The sequence below is a fragment of the Dendropsophus ebraccatus genome, chromosome 11 (genome assembly GCF_027789765.1).
Source record: "Dendropsophus ebraccatus isolate aDenEbr1 chromosome 11, aDenEbr1.pat, whole genome shotgun sequence".
Lineage (NCBI taxonomy): Eukaryota > Metazoa > Chordata > Amphibia > Anura > Hylidae > Dendropsophus > Dendropsophus ebraccatus.
The window spans coordinates 11,998,070-12,022,934 of record NC_091464.1 but is presented as its reverse complement, the minus strand read 5'-3'; the positions used below and the strand labels follow the sequence as shown (position 1 = coordinate 12,022,934).

Here is a 24,865-nt window from a genome sequence, read left to right as displayed (position 1 = left end):
GAATTAAGTGGGAACACACCGCGATGCTCACTCCTCCCCCATCCTGGCTTGGCATCTTCCTCTGCACTGCAGCCTCTAGGGACCATCATCTGCAGAACAGAGAAGGATGCTGAGCCATACAGCCAGAAGTGAGGAGGGGTAGGTACTAAGTCCCCTACAGTAAGAAGCCACCTGTATAGATTGCTGTATGGTTTATTTGTGGGGGAAGAAAATGGGGGGGCCCCCAACAAAATTGTTGCCCAGGGCCTCCACCACCCTTAATCTGGACTTGATAAAGCTGCAGTGCGGATATGCACAGACCCTAATGACAGGAAGCATACAGCAGCATGTGGCTTCATATTCACCCACTCGCTATGCTCACTATATTAGAGAGTGTCAGATTACATACTGTCTATGTCTACTGATAGTAGTAGGATCTCTTTTCTGTGGATTCTGTAATTCCATCACTTAAAAAAGCACAATTTTTAGGAAGGTAAAGAATGTCAGTTTTTCCCATTTATAGCTGATTGGAGGTCGTCCCCATGTGGAAGCCTCATGGACAATCATTGGCTGCTACCTACACAGTGATAATCTAGGTGATACAGCAGCGTATAGAAAGCATTGCCACCAATATACAGGTATGTATGAATACAAGCAGCACACATAAATGTAACCTATAAATAAATAAATTAACCCTCAATGCATTCTTGTAGTCCAGATATCTATATTTGATATTATGTAGTGTGGCAATATTAAAAAGCGATATTCCGGACTAAACTTTAATAATAAACTAAAATAATAATAATTCTTTCAAATCAACTGGTGTCGAAAAGTGCCAGAGAGTTGTAATTTATTTAAAAAAAACGTACTATTAAAAAAATCTCTAGTCTTCCAGACAGTACTTATCAGCTGCTGTATGTCTTGCAGGAAGTGTGTATTCTTTCCAGTCTGACACAGTGCTCTCTGCTGCCTCCTCTGTCCATGTCAGGTACTGTCCAGAGCAGCAGCAAATCCCCACAGAAAACCTCTCCAGTTCCAGACAGTTCCTGACATGGACAGAGGTGGCAGCAGAGAGCACAGGAAAGAACAGACCACTTCCTGCAGGACATACAGCAGCTCATAAGTATTGGAAGAGTGGTGATTTTTAAATAGAAGTCATTTACAAATCAATATAACTTTCTAACACCAGTTGATGCAAAAATTATAATTTTTTTTATGTTCCTCCTTAAAGGAGTCTTGCCTTAAAAAACAGTCCTGCCTTTTCTCTTGTCTGTTATCTTACGCACAATGCCTTCAGCCAGAGAATATGGTGGTAAGTCTACACTATGGGTTAATTTATGAAGAACGCGAGCTCTACATGCCAGGAGGAAACATGACACACGTCCATCAAGTCCAACAGTTTCCTGTGGCCAATTATATATAATCATATAAACTGCAACAATGACGTTCTCTGTCAGCTGCAAGTATTCTAATCATACCAAGATCTGTGATCAACAATCATACGGCATTTCACAGTATGCAAAAGAGGGGTCCGTGGAGCCTCAGTTATGAGTCTAAAGACACGGGGATAGCCAGATATCCCTCCAGGGGAGGAAAGCCTAATGCCATGGGGAGATCACCAAACCACCCTGATACGTAGCCCCTTAAGTCCCACTCGGTTGCGAGTATTGGAACATAATTAGGGAAATACCAGGGTGGCCCCTTTTGCGCCAAAGTCTAACTCTGTGGCGAGTATTGCGACATGACAAGGGTTTACCAAGGCAGGCATCCACCCACAAACAGCTGTTTTGGGGTAGTTGCCCCTCATCAGTGTGGAACAGGATTCTGGATAACAGGGGCAATGAAAAATAGACCAACAAATCACAGCAATCGCTGAGCTCAGGGAGATTAGCGAGAAAAAAATCAAATAGAGTACTCACTGAAGTGTCTCCATTGATACATTGCCCCCTATAAATTTAAATATGCAAAAGAGGCCATTCTGCCATTTCATGAACATGTCGCCATACCATCCAACGCATCAGATTACATTGTATATTACAGCCCATATTCCCTTTCTTATGTGAGGACAGTCACTGTCTGCAGTCATGTGAAGCAATCCTCGTGCGTCAATGGATACAAGACAGACCCTTATTCTTTTATTCTTAAAAAATAATAAATACGTTTCGGTACACTTTAAGTAATACTAAGTAAATAAAAGCGCCAAATATCCAACACTGGTTTCTTTTAAGTCGTCTGCCAAAAATTTCCCTGCACTCCCAGTTCGGTCTCCTTATTCTCCTTAGTTCAGCTTGATTATGTTTGCTATGGTCGGGATCACGCTGCAATTTTGCATTCCAATAAAAGTTTACGTTTTATGAGGAATAAAAAAAAAATGGATAAAAAAACCGATGCAATTGTGTGCAATGCGTTTTCCATTGACTTCCATTATATAAAAGAACCGATTAGAATGGCTGCTTTTTTTCTTATTATTTTTTTCTTATTATTTTTAGCGTACACAATTTACATTCATTATTTTTTTTTTTAGTTATCATGGAGAACACGGCACTTCCTGTTTCTGACTCTTTTTTTCTCAAAAAACAGGAAACAGTCAGAAAACCAGTACACCAGTCCAGTGTATCCCAGGCCATCTGAGCACTCACGGAGAGAAGGCAGTCATGTTATTGACGGACACATTAAGCGATGATTCTCTGTACTGGCTGGAATTCCTGTGTTTAGTCTGTTTGCTTCAACCAACACAAGTCAGAAAATCTGCCTTCAGGAGACTGGACCTGGATACAGTAAGTATAGCTGTTATATAGCAGCCCTCAGGAGACTGGACCTGGATACAGTAAGTATAGCTGTTATATAGCTGCCTTCAGGAGACTGGACCTGGATACAGTAAGTATAGCTGTTATATAGCTGCCTTCAGGAGACTGGACCTGGATACAAGTATAGCTGTTATATAGCTGCCTTCAGGTGACTGGACCTGGATACAGTAGGTATAGCTGTTATATAGCAGCCTTCAGGAGACTGGACCTGGATGCAGTAAGTATAACTGTTATATAGCTGCCTTCAGAAGACTGCACCTGGATACAGTAAGTATAGCTGTTATATAGCAGCATTCAGGAGACTGGACCTAGATACAGTAAGTATAGCTGTTATATAGCAGCATTCAGGAGACTGGACCTGGATACAGTAGGTATAGCTGTTATATAGCAGCTTTCAGGAGACTGGACCTGGATACAGTAAGTATAGCTGTTATATAGCTGCCTTCAGGAAACAAGACCTGGATACAAGTAAGTATAGCTGTTATATAGCAGCATTCAGGAGACTAGACCTGGATACAGTAAGTATAGCTGTTATATAGCAGTCTTCAGGAGACTGGACCTGAATACAGTAAGTATAGCTGTTATATAGCTGCCTTCAGGAGGAGACTGGACCTGGTTACAGTAAGTACAGCTGTTATATAGCTGACTTCAGGAGACTGGACCTGGATTTCTGGTAAGTTCAGCTTTGTTTTACAGCATGATAACAACAACAATATAATGAATATATATTGTAAACTTTCTTTATATCACATCTACTGTTGATTTAGATTTTGAAAGTTATAACGATAGTGACACTTTAAAAAATTAACCATTTAAAAACGGACTGCAAAAACACAGTGTAAACCCAGCCTAACCCAGACATGGAGAAGGTAGATAAACATCACCATGCTTTACAGAACACTAATCTAATAAATTATATATATAGGTATTTAAAAAGCAGATTCAGCAATCCACATATACAAATAGTTGTGAATATTCTCACCATCAGGAAAATAACAATACAGTGTAGAGCATCCATACACTGTAGATAAAACCTGACTGAATCCCACAGCTTTAGTCAATTCAACAACTCTCTAAAGTGTGTGGTAGCCTCCTGACTGCCCGGACAGAGGATGTAATCCAACATGCTCAACCCTTTTGTTCTTGGAGAAATAATTTATTTGGTTAGAATTCCTTTGACTTTCCATTACCTAACTAAACGTAGTAACAATCATTGCTGCAGTGACCGATTTTTTTTTTTTTTTTAATCACAAGACCCAATAAGTGGAGAATATAACTTTGAATTCTACAAACTAAATAGGCTAAATGAAGTCATGTATGGCTTTTACCCCTCTGAGTAAATTCCCTTAGGTTAGGCTCACACTTAGGGGCCTATTCCACGGAGTGATAATCGGCTGAATGGGTGGAATAGAGAAAACGATCAGCCGATGATCGTGTCATAGGCTGACCGTTTATTTAGGCCCAAACCTAAAATCATCAGTCGCCCACCGTGCATTGCTGCGTGGAATAGCAATGCACGGCGGGCGACGGAAGATTCAAGCAGCATACATTACCTAGCAGGGCTTCTCCTCCGCTCCGTCTTCATCCTGGTCCCACTCGCAGCATTAACTCCGGAGCGGCCTGACTGAGCTGATGGCTGATGGCCAGTGATTGGCTGAGCTCTGGAGTTGATGCTGCGAGCGAGACCAGGATGAAGACGGTGCGGAGGAGAAGCCCTGCTAGGTAATGTATGCTTCAAGAGCTGCAAGAACATTGGTAACAATGTCCCTGCAACGATCCCTAAACGATCATCGGATCTTACAGAGGTGGCCATCTTTTTGATGGGAAGAAAAAAAAACCTTTGGCAAAATGTTTGGTTTTCACCAACTTCAACAGTAACACAAAAACATATATAACACCATACCTAAAATCCCTGTTAAGCTGGACAGGTAGGTCACCTATCAGTGTATTATTTGGGCTATTTTAGGCCATGTTCCCATGACTTTTTATGGAAAAAAAAAAACACCGGCTTTTTCATTTAAATCAACGGCCGTTCTTTTCATAATTCAATGATTTGCAGTTAGAGTATAGCTGTCATTGAAAATTTTCTTGCAAAAATCAATAGTACCACCGATTAAAAAAACAAAACTCTGTAATAGGTTTTATCAGGTTTAAAAATCCTCTTTCTGTACTCATAAAGCTGTTTCCCCCCCATCACTTCTTATCTGTTCATAATCAGGCAAAGCCGTCTTCATTACAGAGGAGAAGACGGGTTTGCTGAGCCCATTATAACATATGGAGGGGGAAGTGGTCGAGGGGGATGAGTGAGCAGGGGAAGCGGACGAGCAGCTGTGCAGTTTGAAGACTGTCTAGGCACATAAAATACTGGTAAAATAACAGGTCAGAAAGGTCAGTGCTTATCTGGGAACTTGGTGAGAGAAGATTGCAGGATGTTGTTGTGCAGGGCTGCCTTTTCTTCTCTCCATGCTCACTCATCCCCCTGGGCTCAATACACCATAATGGACACAGAAAAGCTGTTTCTTCTCAAGTTGGAGGGGGGAAGAAAACAGTGTCTTGAGTACAGAAGGAAACTTTTTTGCTAAATAAAAACTATTACAGAGTTCCTTAAAATCACTTGTACTATGTCGTGGGAACATGTCCTTAAAGGGGAACTAAAAGCAGATTAGAAGAATCTAACCTGATGATCTGTCCCTATTGCACAGGAGACGCAGAGGAGGAAGGTATGTCTCTTAACTTTATCCTTGGTGCTTTTCTGTTGCAGTAAGTAGTTTGCTCCATGGTCCGGGAAGACATGGTAAGACTGTCCTCCCCCATAGCACCGATCCCCCTCTGGTCGGCCCACCGCTCTCTAATTATACTCAATGGAGCAGGCCAGCCGGGGCCGTATAGGAGCTATCGGGCGCGGTCTTACCGGACCGAAACAGCTAAGTACACCGGAACGGCACCCAGGAAGAAGGTAAGAGACCTTTCAAAATGATTACAACATGTATGGCTATGGGTAAGTGGACGGTACCCCTTGGTAACCTACTGCTTGTATAACAAACACACTGTACTAGCAGATTTTTTTAAGCTTTTTAAAATAAAAAAAAATGGATCGACAAATTATCTATTTTTGCTGGCAAATGCCTGTCTGTGTTTATATGCAACTGGGGTATCAGAAGAAGCAACAGCTTTTCCAATCAGTCAAAAATGATCCCTTTTTTGGAACTAGCCCGGAAAGTACAGAAGCAATGGGTTTTTCAAAGCCATCAACAATGATCCCATTTTTGGGAGTAGCAAAAGGACTGATGGTGTAAGAACTGCACAAGAGTGACACAATCCCCTCTATAGACTGTTTTTTCACAACTCAATTTGTGATTAAACACGTTGGTCTTACCAAAATCTCCACCCCCTTGTCCCACGCCTCTCATTAAAGGGGTAGTTCAAAAAAAAAAAAAAAAATATCAAATCAACTGATGGCAGAAAGTGCCAGAGATTTGTAATTTACTTCTGTTAAAATGTCTTCCAGTACTTATCAGCTGCTGTATGTTCTGCAGGAATTGGTGTATTCTTTCCAGTCTGACACAGTGCTCTCTGCTGCCACCTCTGTCCATGTCAGGAACTGTACAATGCACTAGCAAATCCACATGGAAAACCTCTTCTGCTCTGGACAGTTCCTGACATGGACAGAGGTGGCAGCAGAGAGCACAGAGTCAGACTGGTAGGAATATACCACGTCTGCAGGACATACAGCAGCTGATAAGTACTGGAAGACTGGAGATTTTTAAACAGAAGTCATTTACAAATCTATATAGCTTTCCGACAGCAGTCTATTTGGGGGGGGGGGGGGGAACCAAAACGTCTCAGACATGTTGAACAGACCTTAGAAATAAAATCCTGCTCTGTACAACAGATACGGACATTTGGGACACAAAAGGGGTAATTAAGGATATATATATATATATATATATATATATATATATATATATATATATATATATATAGGCTTGAGAAGCGGGGCTTATAATCAGTATATTAGGTATTATTTGCCCAGTAAACACTGTATTCAGTGCTGCATTGATGCTATGAGATACAGGAGTATACACTGAAGCAATGTACTATACTGGACTAATACCTTATTTAACAAAATCCAGTTGCACAGAGTACTGTACTTCAATGTGTTACTAGCAAATATGAGTACTGGGCGCCCAATGTCCTTCTATTAATCAGTGCTACAAGATTACCCCAGGTTTAGGCTGTGTTCACATACACAGTCAGTAACACAATGTGAATGCATCATCTAACTGCAGTAATTAATCAGTTAATTGTCCTTCATTGTATTAACGCAATGAAACACCAACGTGTGTGAACACAGCCTTAAGGAGTCCTACAGAATTCTTAGCAAGCCTATAACGTCAGTCCAGGTTCGGCACTGCCACACATTGGCAACCCCCATCAGTCCTGCAGTATTTAATCCATCTATGAAAAGATCACGCACCTTGTCGGCTGTTCTTCTGGTTGTACTGCTCGGTGAGTTCAGTGATCGACTCTTCTATCGTCTCAGTTCGGGGAACAGAAAGGGAAAACCGTCGCGTGAAATTTTTCATCTTGTTCATGGTGACAAGGTAGACCTGGAAGAGATACGACCGTGTGTGAGAAAGATTTCATAGAAGGAAAGAGGAAGGTGGAGAAGCAGAGCATGTGAGGGAAGAATGGGAGTGAGTGTGCCGGAGAGAGACGTGGAAGTAGTCAGAGAGAAGAGGACTCGGAAAGAAATCCCAGAATATGGGGATGGTCCCAAAGGCTGGTGACCACCACCAACATGGTACATGGGATTATTATAAGGAAGAAACAGAAATACAGAGCACAGGGTAAAGGAGAGACAACCATCGGTATTCGGAATTGATGAAGGAGAAGTGCAGGCTGCAAGAAGGGAATGAAGCTATGTGGGAGGGCGACATCTGCCGCATCTCTTCTCTCTGTCTTGGAGACAACATGAAGTAGCTGAGACTCTTACATACTTGATCGCACTGGAAACGACTGCAAGGTTTTCTACCTTGGAAAAATCACCTCTCCCTGCCCTTTGCTGGTCGCCATTCCCGATACAATGGTTTTATGAGGCAAAAATACCCCACAACTTCTTCATTTCTGCCCACATTTTACTCTACGCCAAAATAAATGAACCTGGTTGACGAGCCGGTCTTCCTAGACGTGACCCTGCCCCTGTACTAAAGGGATACCAAGGTGTTAATGTTCCTTGTGCTGCTCTGATATACGGCTACTTCTGCTTTTTTGGCTGTAAACTTGTTCCCAGGCATTTCCCACCCTGCCTGAGCAAACAAGAGAAAACTCTTATCCTTATCATGGAGAGCATACTTACCTGTTGTCCAATCCTATATATAGGCCATCCTATAAATCAGGATATCATTACATAAGGGAAAGTATCTTAAGGCTAGGTTTACATGATGTAAAAATGACAACCGTTTTTTTTTTTGGCCATCATTGCGCAAATAAAATCCGTAATTTCTTATGTTATTTTGAAAAGCAGCTGTTATTTTCAGTCTTCAATGATTTTTATTTAAGTCTATAGGAACAACGGCCGTTAGTGCATACAATGCTCAGAATAGTGGCTGTTTGCAACGGCTGTCAAAATAACAGTCAGGACATTTACTGGCAGCGGTTATTTAGTGAAGAATGGACGTTATTTAAAGTTGTTTACTTGCCGGGCCCCGCCAGCTCTGTTATGAATGCGACCCGTGGCTCTATTCATTTCTATGGAGTGGCGGAAAGAGCTGAGTACGCCGGAAGGGCACTGTGCTTGTCTCCTACCATCGCTGCATAGGAATGAATAGAGCCACAGGTTGCGTGCCGACCCGGGGCTCAATTCATAACAGAGCTGGCGGGGCCCGCTACGGAGCCCCGGTCGGACCCTCTGCCACCTCCTAATTTTTACCTATACTGTGGATAGTGGACAAGTTTATTTTTCCTGAAATACTCCTTTAAATGTAGTACCAATGGCCGTCATTGCAATGTTAAACAACTGCCGTTATTTGGTACTCAAAATAATGGCCGTTATTTTGAGTGCCAAATAACAGCGGTTAAAAATTGTTGTGTGAACATAACCTCAGGCTGCCTTGTCAGAAAGGTTAATGGTACCTGCAGAAACAGGTTTCGGTGTGTACAGTACATTCTCTCGTGCTTACTGATTTGTAGAGGTTCCGCTAGTTAAATACTGATTTACGGAATAGGTTTGAATGGAAACTTTTTCCAGATTTATGAATGCAGGCTAAACAGAAACTGGTGTTGGCTGGGCATGAGACAGGACGGGCTCTTTAGCTCACTGATACTGATTCACCACCATTATGTTGGTCTCATGCCGGCTCTGAACTACTTCCTGTTTAGTATGGCATGTACTTGCCTGAATCAGCAGTTCTCAGCTGTCTGGAATTGCTGTGTGCCTAAGGGCCCGTTCACACTAAGAAATCAGTGTAGAATCCCCGCCCACAGTATCGGCGCCGAAACGTGCCTGCTATGTGTTTCAATGGGAGGCCTTGCGTGCCTCTGCTCTCCGCGCCTCACCACTCAAAGAATTGACACGTCCATAGTGTGAACAGACCCTTACTTCTCCCCCCCCCCCATTTGTCTTTGTTTGTTAAAACAAAATGTATAAATAAAGTCTATTAAAAGCAAAAAACAGAAACTGGTGCAAACTGCCCACAGCAACCAATCACAGCTCAGCTTTAATTTTACCAGAGCTGAAAGCTGAGCTGTGATTGGTTGCTTCAGGCAGTTTACACCCCTTTCTATTCTATAAGATTTGGGCCTGTTTTCCTGCATGTCTTATTTTCTCTACAGCAATACAGTAACGTTCTTACATTGTACATCAAGATCTGATTGAACTGGAATGACATCTGGTTAATAGTTATGGTCTATTAATATTGCAAGCAAGTAGCAATGAACCGGGAAGTTATAAAATGTTGGTAACTATGGAGTCCCTTTATGCAAATCACGCACTTGGCCTCCGACCTTAAGACTATGTTCACACACAGTAAAATAACACTAAAATAAGGTCGTAATCTTGGGTGAAATGAGGGGAAGATTTATCAAACAGGTGTAAAGTAGAGCTGGCTCAGTTGCCCCTAGCAACCAATCAGATTCCACCTTTCATTCCTCACAGACTCTTTGGAAAATGAAAGGTGGAATCTGATTGGTTGCTAGGGGCAACTGGGCCAGTTTCACTTTACACCATGTTAAATATCCCCCAATGTGTTAACAGGTGAAAAGAAGGCATTTAAAAAAAAACAAAAAACGATTGTGATAATGAGCACTTTTTTTTACATCCATACTCAGTTATGGCCGTTTTTCTGTAATGTGCATGCACTGATGGTCAATTATCCATAGACTTCAGTAGACGACATACTTACATTGAAAATACAGACTTATTTTGCTTTTATTTTACTTTATGTGAACACAGCCTAAGGGTATGCACAGTATAGGGCATCAAATCTCCTGCCCGCCACTCATCCTTACCATATACAGGAACGTTTGGCACAGCGTTCCTGTTTTTTCTATGGGGTGGCGAATGCTGAGTAATACAGCTCTCGCTGCGGCTCGCTGTGATTTTTCATCACAGCTGACCCCTATCACAACAGACATGACCTGTCCGTGGTTAATCGAGGGGCATGGGAGTAACTACACCTGTAGCAGCCATAGCGGCTGCTATGGGGCCCGACACATCAGGGGGCCCGTTAGCCCACTCCTGCAATACACTAAAAAGTATAGGGGTCTTAAAGGGAACGTGTCATTTTCTTTTACTGATTAGAATCACATACTAAAACTTGTTAATTTATTCTAATCTGTTTCTATTTTCAAATTTTATTTGTTTCACTACTTGTACATTGTTATGGGGGCAGCCATATTGCCTGGGTTGTTTTTAACAGTATTTAGTGACATGCTTTACAGCAAGCCTCATGGATATAGACGACAATAGACAGAGTCGGTACACTTGAGATGAAAGTAAAACATTATTGAGCGCGCTCTGTGACCTGTGACCTGCTGTACAGATCACTTTACAGTAATTCAGATAGCTTACACCTTGATGCGCATCGGGTGGGACATGCCAGATACAGGGGCCGCCTTCCTCCCCTTCTCACAGTCACAGAAAATAAAACTACTGACATGTTTAACTTGCTCTTATATGTTTAAGTTCTCCTTATATATATTCATTTTTGCAATAATAAACAGCTCTGACAAAATTTCATAAATCACCCGTGTGCAGATGGATACTTCAATGGAACTCTGTCTTGGTGTCCTGCTTGGGGCGCTGTTAAAGTCCACATATCAGCTGTGCGGCAGAGACCTCCACAATCGGTAGGAGGCCAATCGTGGCGTCTTCACATAGTCACACACAGTCTCATGTGAAGACGCCACGATTGGCCTCCTACCGATTGTGGAGGTCTCTGCGTTCACACCTACAGGATCCGCGACAGATCCGCAGCAGATTTGATGGTGCAGATTTGATGCTGTGTTCAGTTATTTAAATGAAATCTGCTACGGATCGCCAGCAGAAAATACGCTGCGGATCTGGTAAGTGTGAACGTACCCTAACAGCGCCCCAAGCAGGACACCAAGATGGAGTTCCATTGAAGTATCCATCTGCACACGGGTGATTTATGAAATGTTGTCAAAGCTGTTTATTATTGCAAAAATAATTATAAATAAGGAGAAAGAGCAACTTAGACAGATCACTTGACAGCAGCCTCCTCTTATCACCACAGACACTACAGGAAGTCTCAGCTTAGTTTTAGCCCCAATGGTGAGAATGAGAACTGCAACATCTAAGGATTATTTTATATTATAGATAGAAAATGAAAATTAGAAGAAAAAAAATTAAATATTAAAAATATGTCTAACATAAAAATATTATTTATACAATAAGTCATTTTCTGATTCCCTTTGAAATAACAGAGCATTATCATTCATGGTCATTATTAAATTCTCATCTCTGAACTCAAGAATTTAATCATTACAGGAACACGTCTTCCTGCTACATTACTGACCAAATAAAACAAATATTAGCAAATGTTTTTGATTGATATTGATTCTAATGGAGCCGCATCACAGAGGAGAGGGGATAGTATCACCTGCAGAAGAATGGCACTGAGCGCAGGAAGCGGATGGCATTTCAAAAAAAGGACACAGGGATCTCTGCACCAGCGCCAATCTGCTAGTGTACCTGGTAGTAAATACGCTTTTAAAAAAAAAAAAAAAAACAGTGTATGAACATACCCCTGAGGTCGTTAATATGGATTCCCACTGAAATTAATCCACACAAAATTTGCCCACCAAAGTTTGTGCGGAACTCTAGGGTGGCGGGTGTAATCTGAATCCTGGGCAGGTGTCTATCATAAGATGACTTATCCAGTTAGAAATGTATGTTGTAGATCTCCAGCTTACTGAATCCTCCGGCTCTTGTCCTTACACTTCCCAGAGTCCCTACTCACCATGGACAGTAGCCAATCACCAGCGGAATGGGAATGTGAGTATGACTTATTTTATCATTTTACAACATTCAAATCTGTTTTTGAAAACGTATAAGGACTTTGTGGACCCATACACAGAGACGGAGTATTTATGTGGTACGGCGATGGAACATGTCCTCAGGCGGCGGGAAGACTGATCTCAGTGTGTGAACATGTCTATTGTTCTCAATGCTGAAAACAAGAGAATAGCAGAAGTACTATATGTTACAGACTGGAATCACAGATTGCATCACTGCAATGCCCAATGCCGAGATGGTACCGACATCAAACTCTAACGGTTCATCATGGGTGGAAATAGTCCGAAATTCTGCTAGTACAAAGCTGGGAAGTTTCTCTCGTTCTTTCTATCACATAGTTCTGCCCAATGACTTTAGCGTGCAGTTAGAGGTCGGTTAATCACGCAGAATAAACATACAGGTGCGCTTATCACAGGTGTACTGGGTGTTATCTGTAACATGGCGCAACCACTATATAAGCAGCTTAACCACAATTGGCACCATCACTAGTTTTACTTGTGTAACTTTAAATATCTTATAAAGTCTTAGTGTCCTATTACGCAATTTTTTGTTTTCTCCGACCTGAAATCATTCACCATAAGACACAGAACGATAGTCGTTAGTTATGATTGCAATGACGACTATAATTATGAACGGACGAGTTGTACATGCGCCGAAAGATCTGCATACACACGGAGAGATTATCACTTAAATTCAAAAGATATAATGAGTTTTCACTCGATAATCTTTCCGTGTAATAGGGCCCTTTGGCTACTTTACCAAACGTCTTTTTTGGCCATTTCACGGACATCATTTTGGCCCCAAAATATGAGCATAATATGCAAATTATTGCCGTAATTTGCACAACATGCCTGTGTACACCACGACCCAGGTAAGCTGCTTTCCACCATCTGCCTCTATCCTAAGAACTATCCGATGGGTGAGATCAAGGGGGCCGGTCTATCATCCGTGACTCAGGACTATGGCACGGAAAAAAGGGGCAGATTTTTCCCTGCGCCTTTTCCGTGGGTCCACGATTTGCACTGACCTATTGACTGAAATGGGTCATCAGTGCCAGAACCAAAGCCATGGCCGCAAGTACATATGACGGCCCCATCACTTATCTGTAATAGCAACAGATGTGTGTGTGTATGGGGCCATAGAACTCAATGGGTCTACAATCTGTCCATAATTGCTGATGAATGAAAAGGACCTCACTGGAAACAGTCTCTAGGACACATTCCTAGTATCTTAGGACTGCCTTACACAATGAAGACAAGTTCAGCTAAAGCTAGGTTCACACTGCGTTTTTGCAATCCGTTTTTTTCATCCGTTTTTTGCAGATATTGATGGGGTTAGGGAAGCACTAGCTGAGCCAAGGACCATTTGGATATTTATAACATCATTTACATGTTTGTGTACACTTTGCGGAAGCTGAAGCACGCCAACTATTAGGCTGAAGCACGCCAACTATTAAGCTGAAGCACACCAACTATTAAACTGCAGCACACCAACTATTAAACTGAAGCACGACAACTATTAGGCTGAAGCAGGACAACTATTAAGCTGAAGCAAACCAATGAAGTACGCCAACTATTAAGATAAAGCACACCAACTATTAAACTGAAGTACGCAAACTATTAAGCTGAAGCACGCCAACTGTTAAAATGAAGCACGCCAACTAAGTATGCCAACTATTAAGCTAACGCATACCAACTATTAAGCTTAAGCACGACAACTATTAAACTGAAGCATGCCAACTCTTATGCTGAAGCACACCAACTATTAAGCTGAAGCTTGCCAACTATTAAGCTAAAAAAAGGCCAACTATTAAGCAGAAACATGCCAACTATTAAGCTGAAGCACACCAACTATTAAGCTGAAGCACACCAACTATTAAGCTGAAGCACACCAACTATTAAACTGAAACATGCCAACTATTAAGCTGAAGCACACCAACTATTAAGCTGAAGCACACCAACTATTAAACTGAAGCAGGCCAACTATTAAGCTGAAGCACACCAATTATTAAAGGGGTTATCCAGCCTGGGGGCACTTTTTTGGGGGGACCGGGGAGGAGGTGGCTGAAATAAAAGACGTCCACTTACCTCCTCGGTTCCAGCGGCGGGTACCGCATCACGGCGCTCCGGTGCCCGGTTCCCGGCCGCTTCCTGGTGTCTAACGCCGCCCGAGACGCTACATCTCAGGGCCGCTCAGCCAGTCAGTGAAGGAGGCGGGATCCGTGTGAAGTCCGCTCGGATCCCGCCTCCTTCACTGAGTGGCTGAGCGGCCCTGAGACGTAACCAGGCACCAGAGCACCGTGATGCAGTACCCGCCGCTGGAACCGGGGAGGTAAGTGGACGTCTTTTATTTCAGCCACCTCCTCCCCGGTCCCCCCCAAAAAGTGCCCCCAGGCTGGATAACCCCTTTAAGCTGAAGCACACCAACTATTAAGCTGAAGCACGCCAACTATTAAGCTTAAGCACGCCAACTATTAAGCTGAAGCATACCAACTATTAAGCTGAAGCACACCAACTATTAAGCTGAAGCACGCCAACTATTAAGCTGAAGCACGCCAACTATTAAGCTTAAGCACGCCAACTATTAAGCTGAAGCATACCAACTATTAAGCTAAAGCATACCAACTATTAAGCTAAAGCACGCCAACTATTAAGCTGAAGCATACCAACTATTAAGCTGAAGCATACCAACTATTAAGCTGAAGCACGCCAACTATTAAACTGAAGCACACCAACTATTAAGCTGAAGCACGCCAACTATTAAACTGAAGCACACCAACTATTAAGCTGAAGCATACCAACTATTAAGCTGAAGCACGCCAACTATTAAGCTGAAGCATACCAACTATTAAGCTGAAGCACGCCAACTATTAAACTGAAGCACACCAACTATTAAGCTGAAGCATACCAACTATTAAGCTGAAGCACGCCAACTATTAAGCTGAAGCATACCAACTATTAAGCTGAAGCACGCCAACTATTAAACTGAAGCACACCAACTATTAAGCTGAAACACGCCAACTATTAAGCTGAAACACGCCAACTATTAAGCTGAAGCATTACTTTACACCATGTTTGATAAATCTCTCCAATGTGTCTACAAAAATACTGAACTGGTTTCCATAGAAAAACAATAGAATGACGCTAACACATTTTTTCCATTCGGATTGTACGTGATGCGTTTTAGCGTCTGTATATCTGGCAGGATGAGGATGCTGTCGCTGTCCATATCACCTCGTATCATAGTCGTCTGCATTGATTGTGACCTGTTTGTCCTTGCGTTTTTCCCTCGGCAGGCTCTGGAGCTTACTTTGCTCTTTTCATCCCCAGCCCCGTGTGACCCTGTTCTGCCAGAAGCATCAGACAGCGGCAGGACGGCAATCTCACACATCACTGGCTATTGGGTTTACGCCGCCGAGCAGGCCCACGGAAAGTTCCAAGCGGCCAGCTTAGAGGATCAACCATTACTTAATATTAGGAGAACGCTGTATATATATATATATATCTGTATATAGATATAATTATATACATATAATAGAGGTCCACTGACCTAGGTGGCAGAGAGGGGTTAAAGGGCCACATGTCAGTGACTATCTTTCAATCGTCATAGTGTTTTGTGATCGCACCTCGAGCTGGGAAGTGAAACTTCCTCTGTGAGATTTCTCTCTCTCTCTCTGCCTTCGCTTCTATTAATAAACCCGTTCTCCCCTCCTCTGCCCTCCTACACGCCTGTGGGGAGAACCGCAGCAGACTGGTGTCTGTAGATGTGCATTACCTGCTCTTTATTATCTGCTGCAATATATATATATATATATATATATATATATATATATATATATGTGTGTGCAATGATTCCCAATGCACACCAACTACGTACCTCAGCCCAATGGATTATCGCTCTATTGCCCTTATAATGTGTATGTAGGTTGGGGGGGAAAGATCAAGCGTCCACATCCCAGACGCTAATCTGCAGATGATTTCATAGTTCTGCTCAATCAAGTTTTATTATAACATTCTCGCTGACCAGTGAATAAGGTTTCATGTGTTGCAACGCTGACTTAGGGGTGGGGGTGTACATAAAGTCTGCTGCTCACATATTGGATAATATTAAATATAAAGCATTCAAGGGGTACTCTTTTTTCTTTCAAATCAAATCAAATTATTTAGATTTGTAATTTACTTATTTAAAAATCTCCAGTCTTCCAGTACTTATCAGCTGATGTATGTTCTGCAGGAAGTGGTGTATTCTTTCCAGTGTGACACAGTGCTCTCTGCTGCCACCTCTGTCCATGTGAGGAACTGTCCAGAGCAGGAGCAAATCCCCATAGAAAGCCTCTCCTGCTCTGGACAGTTCCTGACATGGACAGAGGTGGCAGCAGAGAGCACTGTGTCAGACTGGAAAGAATACACCAATTCCTGCAGGACATACAGCAGCTGATAAATACTGGAAGACTGGAGATTTTTAAATAGAAGGAAATTACAAATGTGTATAACTTTCATTTTAAATAAGTAAATTACAAATCTAGATAATTTTCTGTAATCAGTTGGTTTTAAAGAAAAAGATTTTCGCCAGAGTACCCCTCTAACAATATTGTCAGTGGTCTGTGAACTGAATTCCGTACAGAATCCCGTTACGGTGCATGCTATGAGATTGTGTCAATGTGTTCCAGTTGGAAAAGTACATATCATTAGCTATGTCTATGTTACTATGTCCTAAGGATAAATTATACCTTCAATTTCTGTTTAAATCCCCGCTAGTAACATCAGTTAGTTACACAGTCTGTTAGCTGTATGCATAGGGAAATCTCCTGACACACACCGCATATGTATTCATAGACCCCAATCATACAAGGCAATCCAAGAAAGAGTCTCTTTGGCTTCCATTTAATGCTGGATAATGCAGGATCCCATAGAGCAGGATCCAGTAGTATCTGTATATGACGGGATACCTCCGATGGATTGCACAAAAATCTTACCAGGCAGCTTCATTTCTGGGACAGGATCCTGTTCACATGGAGAGACAATGTTCCCGGCACTCACCAAACCTTCTGCAGAAATGTACATACATTACGGGCTCTGCATACCAGACAGGAAGCCTTTCTTAACTAGTCTAATACAAGTAGTGCTCCTGTCTATCTTATATACGGATTCGGACACATAACAATGAGGTAGTCTAATGCGTCTGGTATGCATAGTCCATAATGTGTATATACTTTTGCAGAAGATTTGGTGAGTGCCGGGAACATTCTCTCTCCATTGTATTTGCTGCTCCTATTTCTCAATGTCAGTGAGCTAGCCAGACCTCCTATGGGAAGGGACAACCAAGTCAAGGGGGTCTCCAGTCAAAGAAACCCCCAACCAACAAGACATGACATGGGAATAACCCAAGCAAGTTATCCACCCACAGACTGCTGTTTCTGGGTATTTGCCCCTCATCAGTATGGAGCAGGATTCTGGCTAGTGGGAGCAAGGCCTAGTAAGTGTATTTAGAGGAATGACGGCTGACCTCAGGGAGATCAACCAAAACACTGCAGAGACCCATCACGTGTTTCTCAATGTTAGTGAATGTAGGAACTTCTATAGACTGGTCCAGAATACACTATAAAAAGAAAAATGAAAAAAAGAATGGACTGCAATGCAGTGAAAGGAATGTTCTGCTGGTGCTGGTACCAATGTTTGTGCTACAGTTTTTACAAAATATATAATATTTTGGATACCTATGTGATTTTTTTTATTCAGTCTTCAACTAGAGATGAGCGCAACTCCAGCAGGCTCTGGTACGTCCAAGGCCAGAAGTCTCAGCACTTGATTATTGATGGCTGAAGAAGTTAAAAATATGGATGAAGCCTATGGCCTATGCCTGTTTCCCAGTTTTCCAGGCGGTCCTCCGGCTATATCCACCCCCTCCACGGAGGTGAAAGACAGCGGGAATCATTGCCGAGAGTTCAGGTTCGGACCATCCCTACTGACAACCTACCTTGCTGTGTATTGTGACAGCTGTTTATGACCACACTGGGGGGGGGGGGGTACTACAACACAATAAACTTTAGGGTGCTTATGCCCTATGTTCCTTGTAAAAATTTAGCCAAAAATGTATTTTTACTTGAAAAAAAGACTCGTAACTGAGGCTCCACGGACTCTTGTTTTGCATATTTAAATTTTTGGGGGCATCAGTGGAGACTCTGGATTGAGTACTTCATTGGAATTTTTTTTTCGCTGTTCTCCTTGAGTTTAGTGATTACTGTGTTTTGTTACTTGAAAAAAAGTAAACTTTCATGGCCAAATGTTAAAAAAAAATTTGCTCAAACAGCTCAAGCTTACACCACAGCCTCCCGCTCCCTGTGGAATTACCTCTTTACACACCCTGTACACCCTGTAATATTTTCCATTCATGTCCTGATAATTGTTGTCTACGTCCATGGGGCTTGTCGTAAAGTATATCTCTAAAAGCTGCTAAAAACAAATCAGGCAAGAAGGCAGCCCCCATAATATTGTACAAAAATGAAATAAAAAAAAATTACAATTAAAAAATAGAAACAGATTAGAAAAAAAAGAACATGTTTCCGCAACTGGCTCCAATCAGTACAAACAATCTAAGCAATAATACATTCCTTTAAGGGCAATTAAAAAGCTATTACACCACAACCAATTATTTGACACCTGAGGATATAGCAACCCAACAAGGAAAGACTATTCTTACTATTCTGGAGTACACAAGCAAAATTCCTGTCATTTTTTAAAGAGGAAGTGCCACGAAAATGAAAAAAAAATGAAAAAAGAAAAAACAGGTGGGCAGGGGGATGCAAGAAAATAGTTAACAAGTCAACTTATCCATCCCTGTGCCTCCACAGCGCCACTCCCGGGTCCCACTGATGGCTGCCAGCTGTCATCTTCTGCTGGACTGACTGGCCCGACTGAGCGATTGCCTGCTCAGCCAATCAGTGACAAGGACAGGACACCGCGCCCAGTCACTGATTGGCTGAGCGGGCAATCAGGCATTGTAGCTAGGAAAGCTGCAGGACACTGGTGGCTGTCAACGGGACCCAGGAGAAGCGCTACATGAGGATAGGTAAGTTTACTTTATTATTTTCCCGTACCCCCTGCCTGTCTGCAATTTGTACAGTTTTGTTGGACTTTGAATGTTTATATGATATAATATACTCTGCTATGAGAATGTATTTGACAACCACGAGGCGCATACTCCTATTCCATCAAAGAGCGCAGGATGCTTGCTTCTTATAGTCAGACTCTGCCCAAACCACTTACACAGTAGAAATAATTATCATTTTAAGCATCCTGTATTGTGTGTGTAATTTATTTTATAGAAGGATTTGTTGTGGGTACTTCACTATGTACTACAGGATACTTTGATCTCTTCCACACACTTCTTATTCTATCTGCTTCTTAGATATGGAAATCAGGCCTAGTTATTAGAAGGTGGAAAAGGTCAAATACGTAGGAAGTTTAAAGGACGACACAATAACAAGACACGCAGGTTCATAGATCATCATGCATCTACTCAGTTTCCATTCAAAATAAAAAAAAAGAAATAAAAAGGTCCGTGTTCCAGTATATTAGTGTCTATAAAGAGGTTAGTGTTAATATTAAAAATTATCTATATTTCTTTCTTTTTTTATATACATACATATATAACTATAATACAGAGCTGCTATGTATGGAGGCAATACATAAAAAAAAGGGCCGAGTACATTCGCTTTAATGGGTACGTGAAAAAGAATGGAATTGGCACGTCAAATCTCCTATATTCGGAAATGCAGAACAAATTCATTTCTATGGCCCCATACACACACTGTACGTGTTATGGGTCCTTATTGAGCCATAATATGGCACTGATCCCCTACTGGGTACATGTTAAAGGGGTACTCCGGCCCGGGGCTATTTTTCAGTTATGGCCGGGGATGGGGTGGTTATGGACGGCGGAGGTCACTTAACTTCCCGGGTCCCGGATTGCGCCGCCCGGTACACCTGTCTGCTTCCTGGTGTTAGCTGCCGCATGAGATGTGACGTCTCAAGGCAGCTCAGCCATTCTGCAGCTGTAGCAAAGTCCTGCCTCGGCTGCTGAATGGCTGACATGGTTCAAACCCGTAGCGGCGGGTCCATGGCTTTGGGCAGGATTATGGATGTGTGAATCAGGCCTCAGTCTAGTTTTTTTTTCTTATGCCTAAGGTATTACCTATTAGGGTACAAAAATCTTTTTTCCCCATAGGATTGTATTGTTTGTGTCCTCCAGCTTCTGTACCATATTCAGTAACGTCCATCAGAGAATCAGTAACGTCCATCAGAGAATCAATTCTGGAACAGATTTTTTTATCAGCATTTTTCTTCTTCCCTGAAAGAACATCTGAGCTGATTTATGTCGATTTCAAAGTTGAAGTTTAATCTGCTCCTAGAAAGCTTGCCATAGAACTGCTTCTCTGACGGACTGTACTGGAAACAGAAGCTGTCATTTAATCCTGCCTAAAAATCATTGGCCGCCGGGCACAGACCGCTACGTGTAATAACGATGCTCGGCCGGTGGCTGGTGAATGTGTAAAGAAAATAATAAACGTTACCCTATTACACAGGACAATTATCACAAGTTCGAATATGAACGATAATTGTCCTGTGTAATTGCAGGCAACGATCGAAAAAAAGCTTGTGTGACGGTAATCATTGATTAAGATCTGACAATAAAATTATTGTTAAAGTCCGGTGAAAATTTTTATTAAAGTATTGTATTGCCCCTCAAAAGTTATACAAATCACCAATATACTTATTATGGGTAATGCTCATTAAGTGTTTTTTTCCCCTGAACTTACTACTGCATCAAGGCTTCACTTCCTGGATAACATGGTGATGTCACTTCCTGGATAACATGGTGATGTCACTTCCTGGATAAACATGGTGATGTCACTTCCTGGATATCATGGTGATGTCACTTCCTGGATAACATGGTGATGTCACTTCTTGGATAACATGGTGATGTCCCTTCCTGGATAAAATGGTGATGTCACTTCCTGGATAACATGGTGATGTCATTTCCTGGATAACATGGTGATGTCACGACCCGACTTCCAGAGCTGTGCGGGCTGTGGCTGCTGGAGAGGACACTGAGCATCCCTCTACCATCATCCTCTCCAGCAGCCACAGCCCGCACAGCTCTGGGAGTCGGGTCGTGACATCACCATGTTATCCAGGAAGTGACATCACCATGTTATCCAGGAAGTGGCATCACCATGTTATCCAGGAAGTGGCATCACCATGTTATCCAGGAAGTGACATCACCATTTTAACCAGGAAGTGACATCGCCATGTTATCCAGGAAGTCTACATAATTTCATAAATCTATATAATGTTATGACATCAGTTGTTTTGAAAGGAGAAAAATTTCTGCAGGGGTTCCCATTTAAAGGGGTAATCCAGCTAAAATCTTTTCTTTTAAATCAGATAGTTTCAGAAAGTTCTTTAGCTTTGTAATTTACTTCTATTTAAAAATCTCCAGTCTTCCAGTACTTATCAGCTGCTGTATGTCCTACAGGAAGTGGTGTATTCTTTCCAGTCTGACACAGTGCTCTCTGCTGCCACCTCTGTCCATGTCAGGAACTGTCCAGAGCAGCAGCAAATCCCCATAGAAAACTTCTCCTGCTCTGGACAGTTCCTGACATGGACAGAGGTGGCAGCAGAGAGCACTGTGTCAGACTGAAAAGAAAACACCACTTCCTGCAGGACATACAGCAGCTGATAAGTATGGGAAGACTTGAGATTTTTAAAAAGAAGTACATTACAAATCTATATGAATTTCTGAAACCAGTTGATTTGAAAGAAAACTATTTTAGCTGTATAACCCCTTTAATGGCTGGGTTCTAGCACAGGCATTGTGAATGAACATTAGAAAAGAGATATGTGAAAGCTCCAAAAAATGTGACATCTAAACCTCCAGTATAATGTATTGGCCATTAGTGCACTTACATTGACTTTTCTGGGCAGCCTTTTACTACAGGTCAGGGCCTATAAATGGAGTTTACATGTTAGATTCCACAAATCTAATTTACGTGGATAAGAGTTAAAAGAGAGAGTCCAATCCTCTCCCATCTGTTTCACTGTCATATGCAAATAATGCATCACTCATAAGAACAGCCTGTTTGGGAAGACGTCCGTCTGTTGTTCCAACCATACATACCCATGTCCTAGCAGAATACACCTGCACCATAGCTTTGGCTTCTCAGTCTCCTCATTGAACAGACTCTAACTGTGACAAGTGTTTGGCGGAGAGAAGGCATGAAGCGGGAGCAATCCTGCCTTGTACCAACTGTGATCCATGCATGTGTTTAATCTGCTTATATAATGCATACTGATCTATAGTATAACTCTATAACAGTACTAGGCTATGTGCAGACTACGCATGGGACCGGACGTTCTCTGTAAAGATCATCCCGGCCGCTACTGCATTACTGTCCGGATGATTTTTAGGGCCGCAGAGTTCTGATGCGGGTGCATCCATGCGCGCCCACATCAGAACTCCCCACAGCACACCCAAGCCGCTCGCTTCACAGTGTGCACTGATATGGTTGTCTGTGGCCACTATTCACTGAATAGTGGCCGCAGAAAACTGACATGTTAGTTGTTTGTGGAGCCGCTAGGGATCCCGGACGGAGCGTATACTAAGGGGGACATTTATTAAGTCTGAAGTTTTTTACGCCGGACTTAAAAATGTCCCTGCATCTCCGGCGATTTATGTAGAGGCAGACTGTCTCTACATAAATCCCGTGCGCGTCGGTGCGCGCAGCCGAAAACCTACGCCAGCTGAGGACTGGAGTATGTTTTCGGCGTATCTTTTGGCGGAACGGATGGTGAATCGGGCGGACTCCTATACACCCCCTCCCCGCCCCCCAGCGGAAAGTGCCAATTTGCGAATATTTTATTAGCAAATCGGCCATTTGCGAATAAAATAATGCGCAAATCGGCACTTTCCGCCGAAAAACCCCTGTACGCCCGTTGATACATGTCCCCCTATGTGTATATGCTAAGGCCGGGATCCCATAAACGGCAAGGTAACGTATATTTTCATAATAATCACGACCGTTGTACAACAACCGTGGATTTACGAAAATATAGGTTGTGTGAACATAGCCCTATACTGGTATATTTATTACAGAGAAAAAATAATAATGCTCTGTATATCCTATTAGTTTACATGTCAGCAATTATTCTTATTCTGATCTATCTCACAAAATTACTGGCTGATTCATACATTTTTTTAAAGGGGAAAAAAATTCTTTCAAATCAACTGATGTTACCAAGTTATATTTGTAATTTACTTCTATTTAAAAATCTCCACTTATCTACTTATCAGCTGCTGTATGTTCTGCAAGAAGTGATGTATTCTTTGCACCTAGGGATGGTCCGAACCTGCCGAGGTTCAGGTTCGTATGAACCCGGACTCTCGGCATTGATTCCCGCTGTCTTAAACCTCCGTGGAGAGGGTGAATACAGCAGGAGGACCGCCTGGAAAACCGGGATACAGCCACAGCCTGTATCCCAGTTTTCCAGGCAGTCCTCCCGATGTATCCACCTGCTCCACGGAGGTGGAAGACAGTGGGAATCATTGCAGAGAGTCCGGGTTTGTACGAACCTCGGCAGGTTCGGACCATCCCTATTTGCACCATCTGACACACTGCTCTCTACTGCCACCTCTGTCCATGGCAGGAACTGCCCAGAGCAGCAGCAAATACATCCCTTCCTGCAGGACATATAGCAGCTGATAAGTACTGGAAGACTAAAGATTTTTTAATAGAGGTAAATTACAAATTTATTTAACTTGATTTGAAAGAAAGCTTTTTTGTCAGAGTATCCCTTAAAGTGGTTTTCTGCTTAAAATGACTTGTCCCCTATCCACAGGATAAGGAACAAGTAGGATACTGCAGGGGTCCGACCTCCATGCCCCCCCCCCCCAACATTCTTCAGACAAGTACGTTTTCATCTGAAAACCCCTTTAAGAGTAATGAATACAGTGCTCTATAAGCTAGCATGCGGCCGTAGAATGAATGGAAATGACCGAAGCCTCTTTTATTAGTCTGAAATACTACTGGGACATGACTAGTGGGTTTCATAGACATCTAAGCTATTAAAGGGTATACCTATCATCATCAATTGCTCACTATTAGTCATCCAGAGGTCCTGGAAATTGTGAGAATGAAGGGGCGCAGTGCAGTCAGGATTTTCTTAAAGGGGTTATCCAGCACTACAAAAACATGGCCACTTTCCCCCCTCTCCTGTCTCCAGTTCAGGTGCGGTTTGCAATTAAGCTCCATTTATTTCAATGGAACAGAGTTTGAAACCACAACCAATCTGGAGACCAGAGAGGGGGAAAATTGGCCATGTTTTTGTAGATAACCCCTTTAACATCAGAGTGAACCCCTTTACTGAGGCAATCACTTTATTGTCAATATTGAAGGGGTTGGACCCCCACTGATGAGTGGTGGAATATTCTAGCGACCATTACTTTATGCGATTAGGAAACCACTTTAAGTGGACCACTGGAG

The 24,865-nt window shown here is 42.4% G+C and overlaps 1 protein-coding gene across 4 annotated transcripts in view; it reads right to left on the bottom strand.

Moving 5' to 3' along the window:
• CDK18 (cyclin dependent kinase 18) overlaps positions 1-24,865 on the bottom strand; it is a 105,942-nt gene that overhangs the window by 56,427 nt on the left and 24,650 nt on the right. Inside the window, exons 1-2 of one of the 4 annotated variants that reach the window (XM_069944641.1) lie at positions 9,184-9,368; positions 7,264-7,396 (exon numbers count right to left, since the gene is read on the bottom strand). In XM_069944641.1, coding sequence (XP_069800742.1) covers positions 7,264-7,381 — 118 coding nt within the window. In that variant the 5' untranslated portion in view covers positions 7,382-7,396; positions 9,184-9,368. Of the gene's footprint in view, positions 1-7,263; positions 7,397-7,786; positions 7,810-8,921; positions 8,970-9,183; positions 9,369-24,865 lie in introns of those variants that run through there. The other 3 variants (XM_069944639.1, XM_069944642.1, XM_069944640.1) reach the window with 3 other exon arrangements.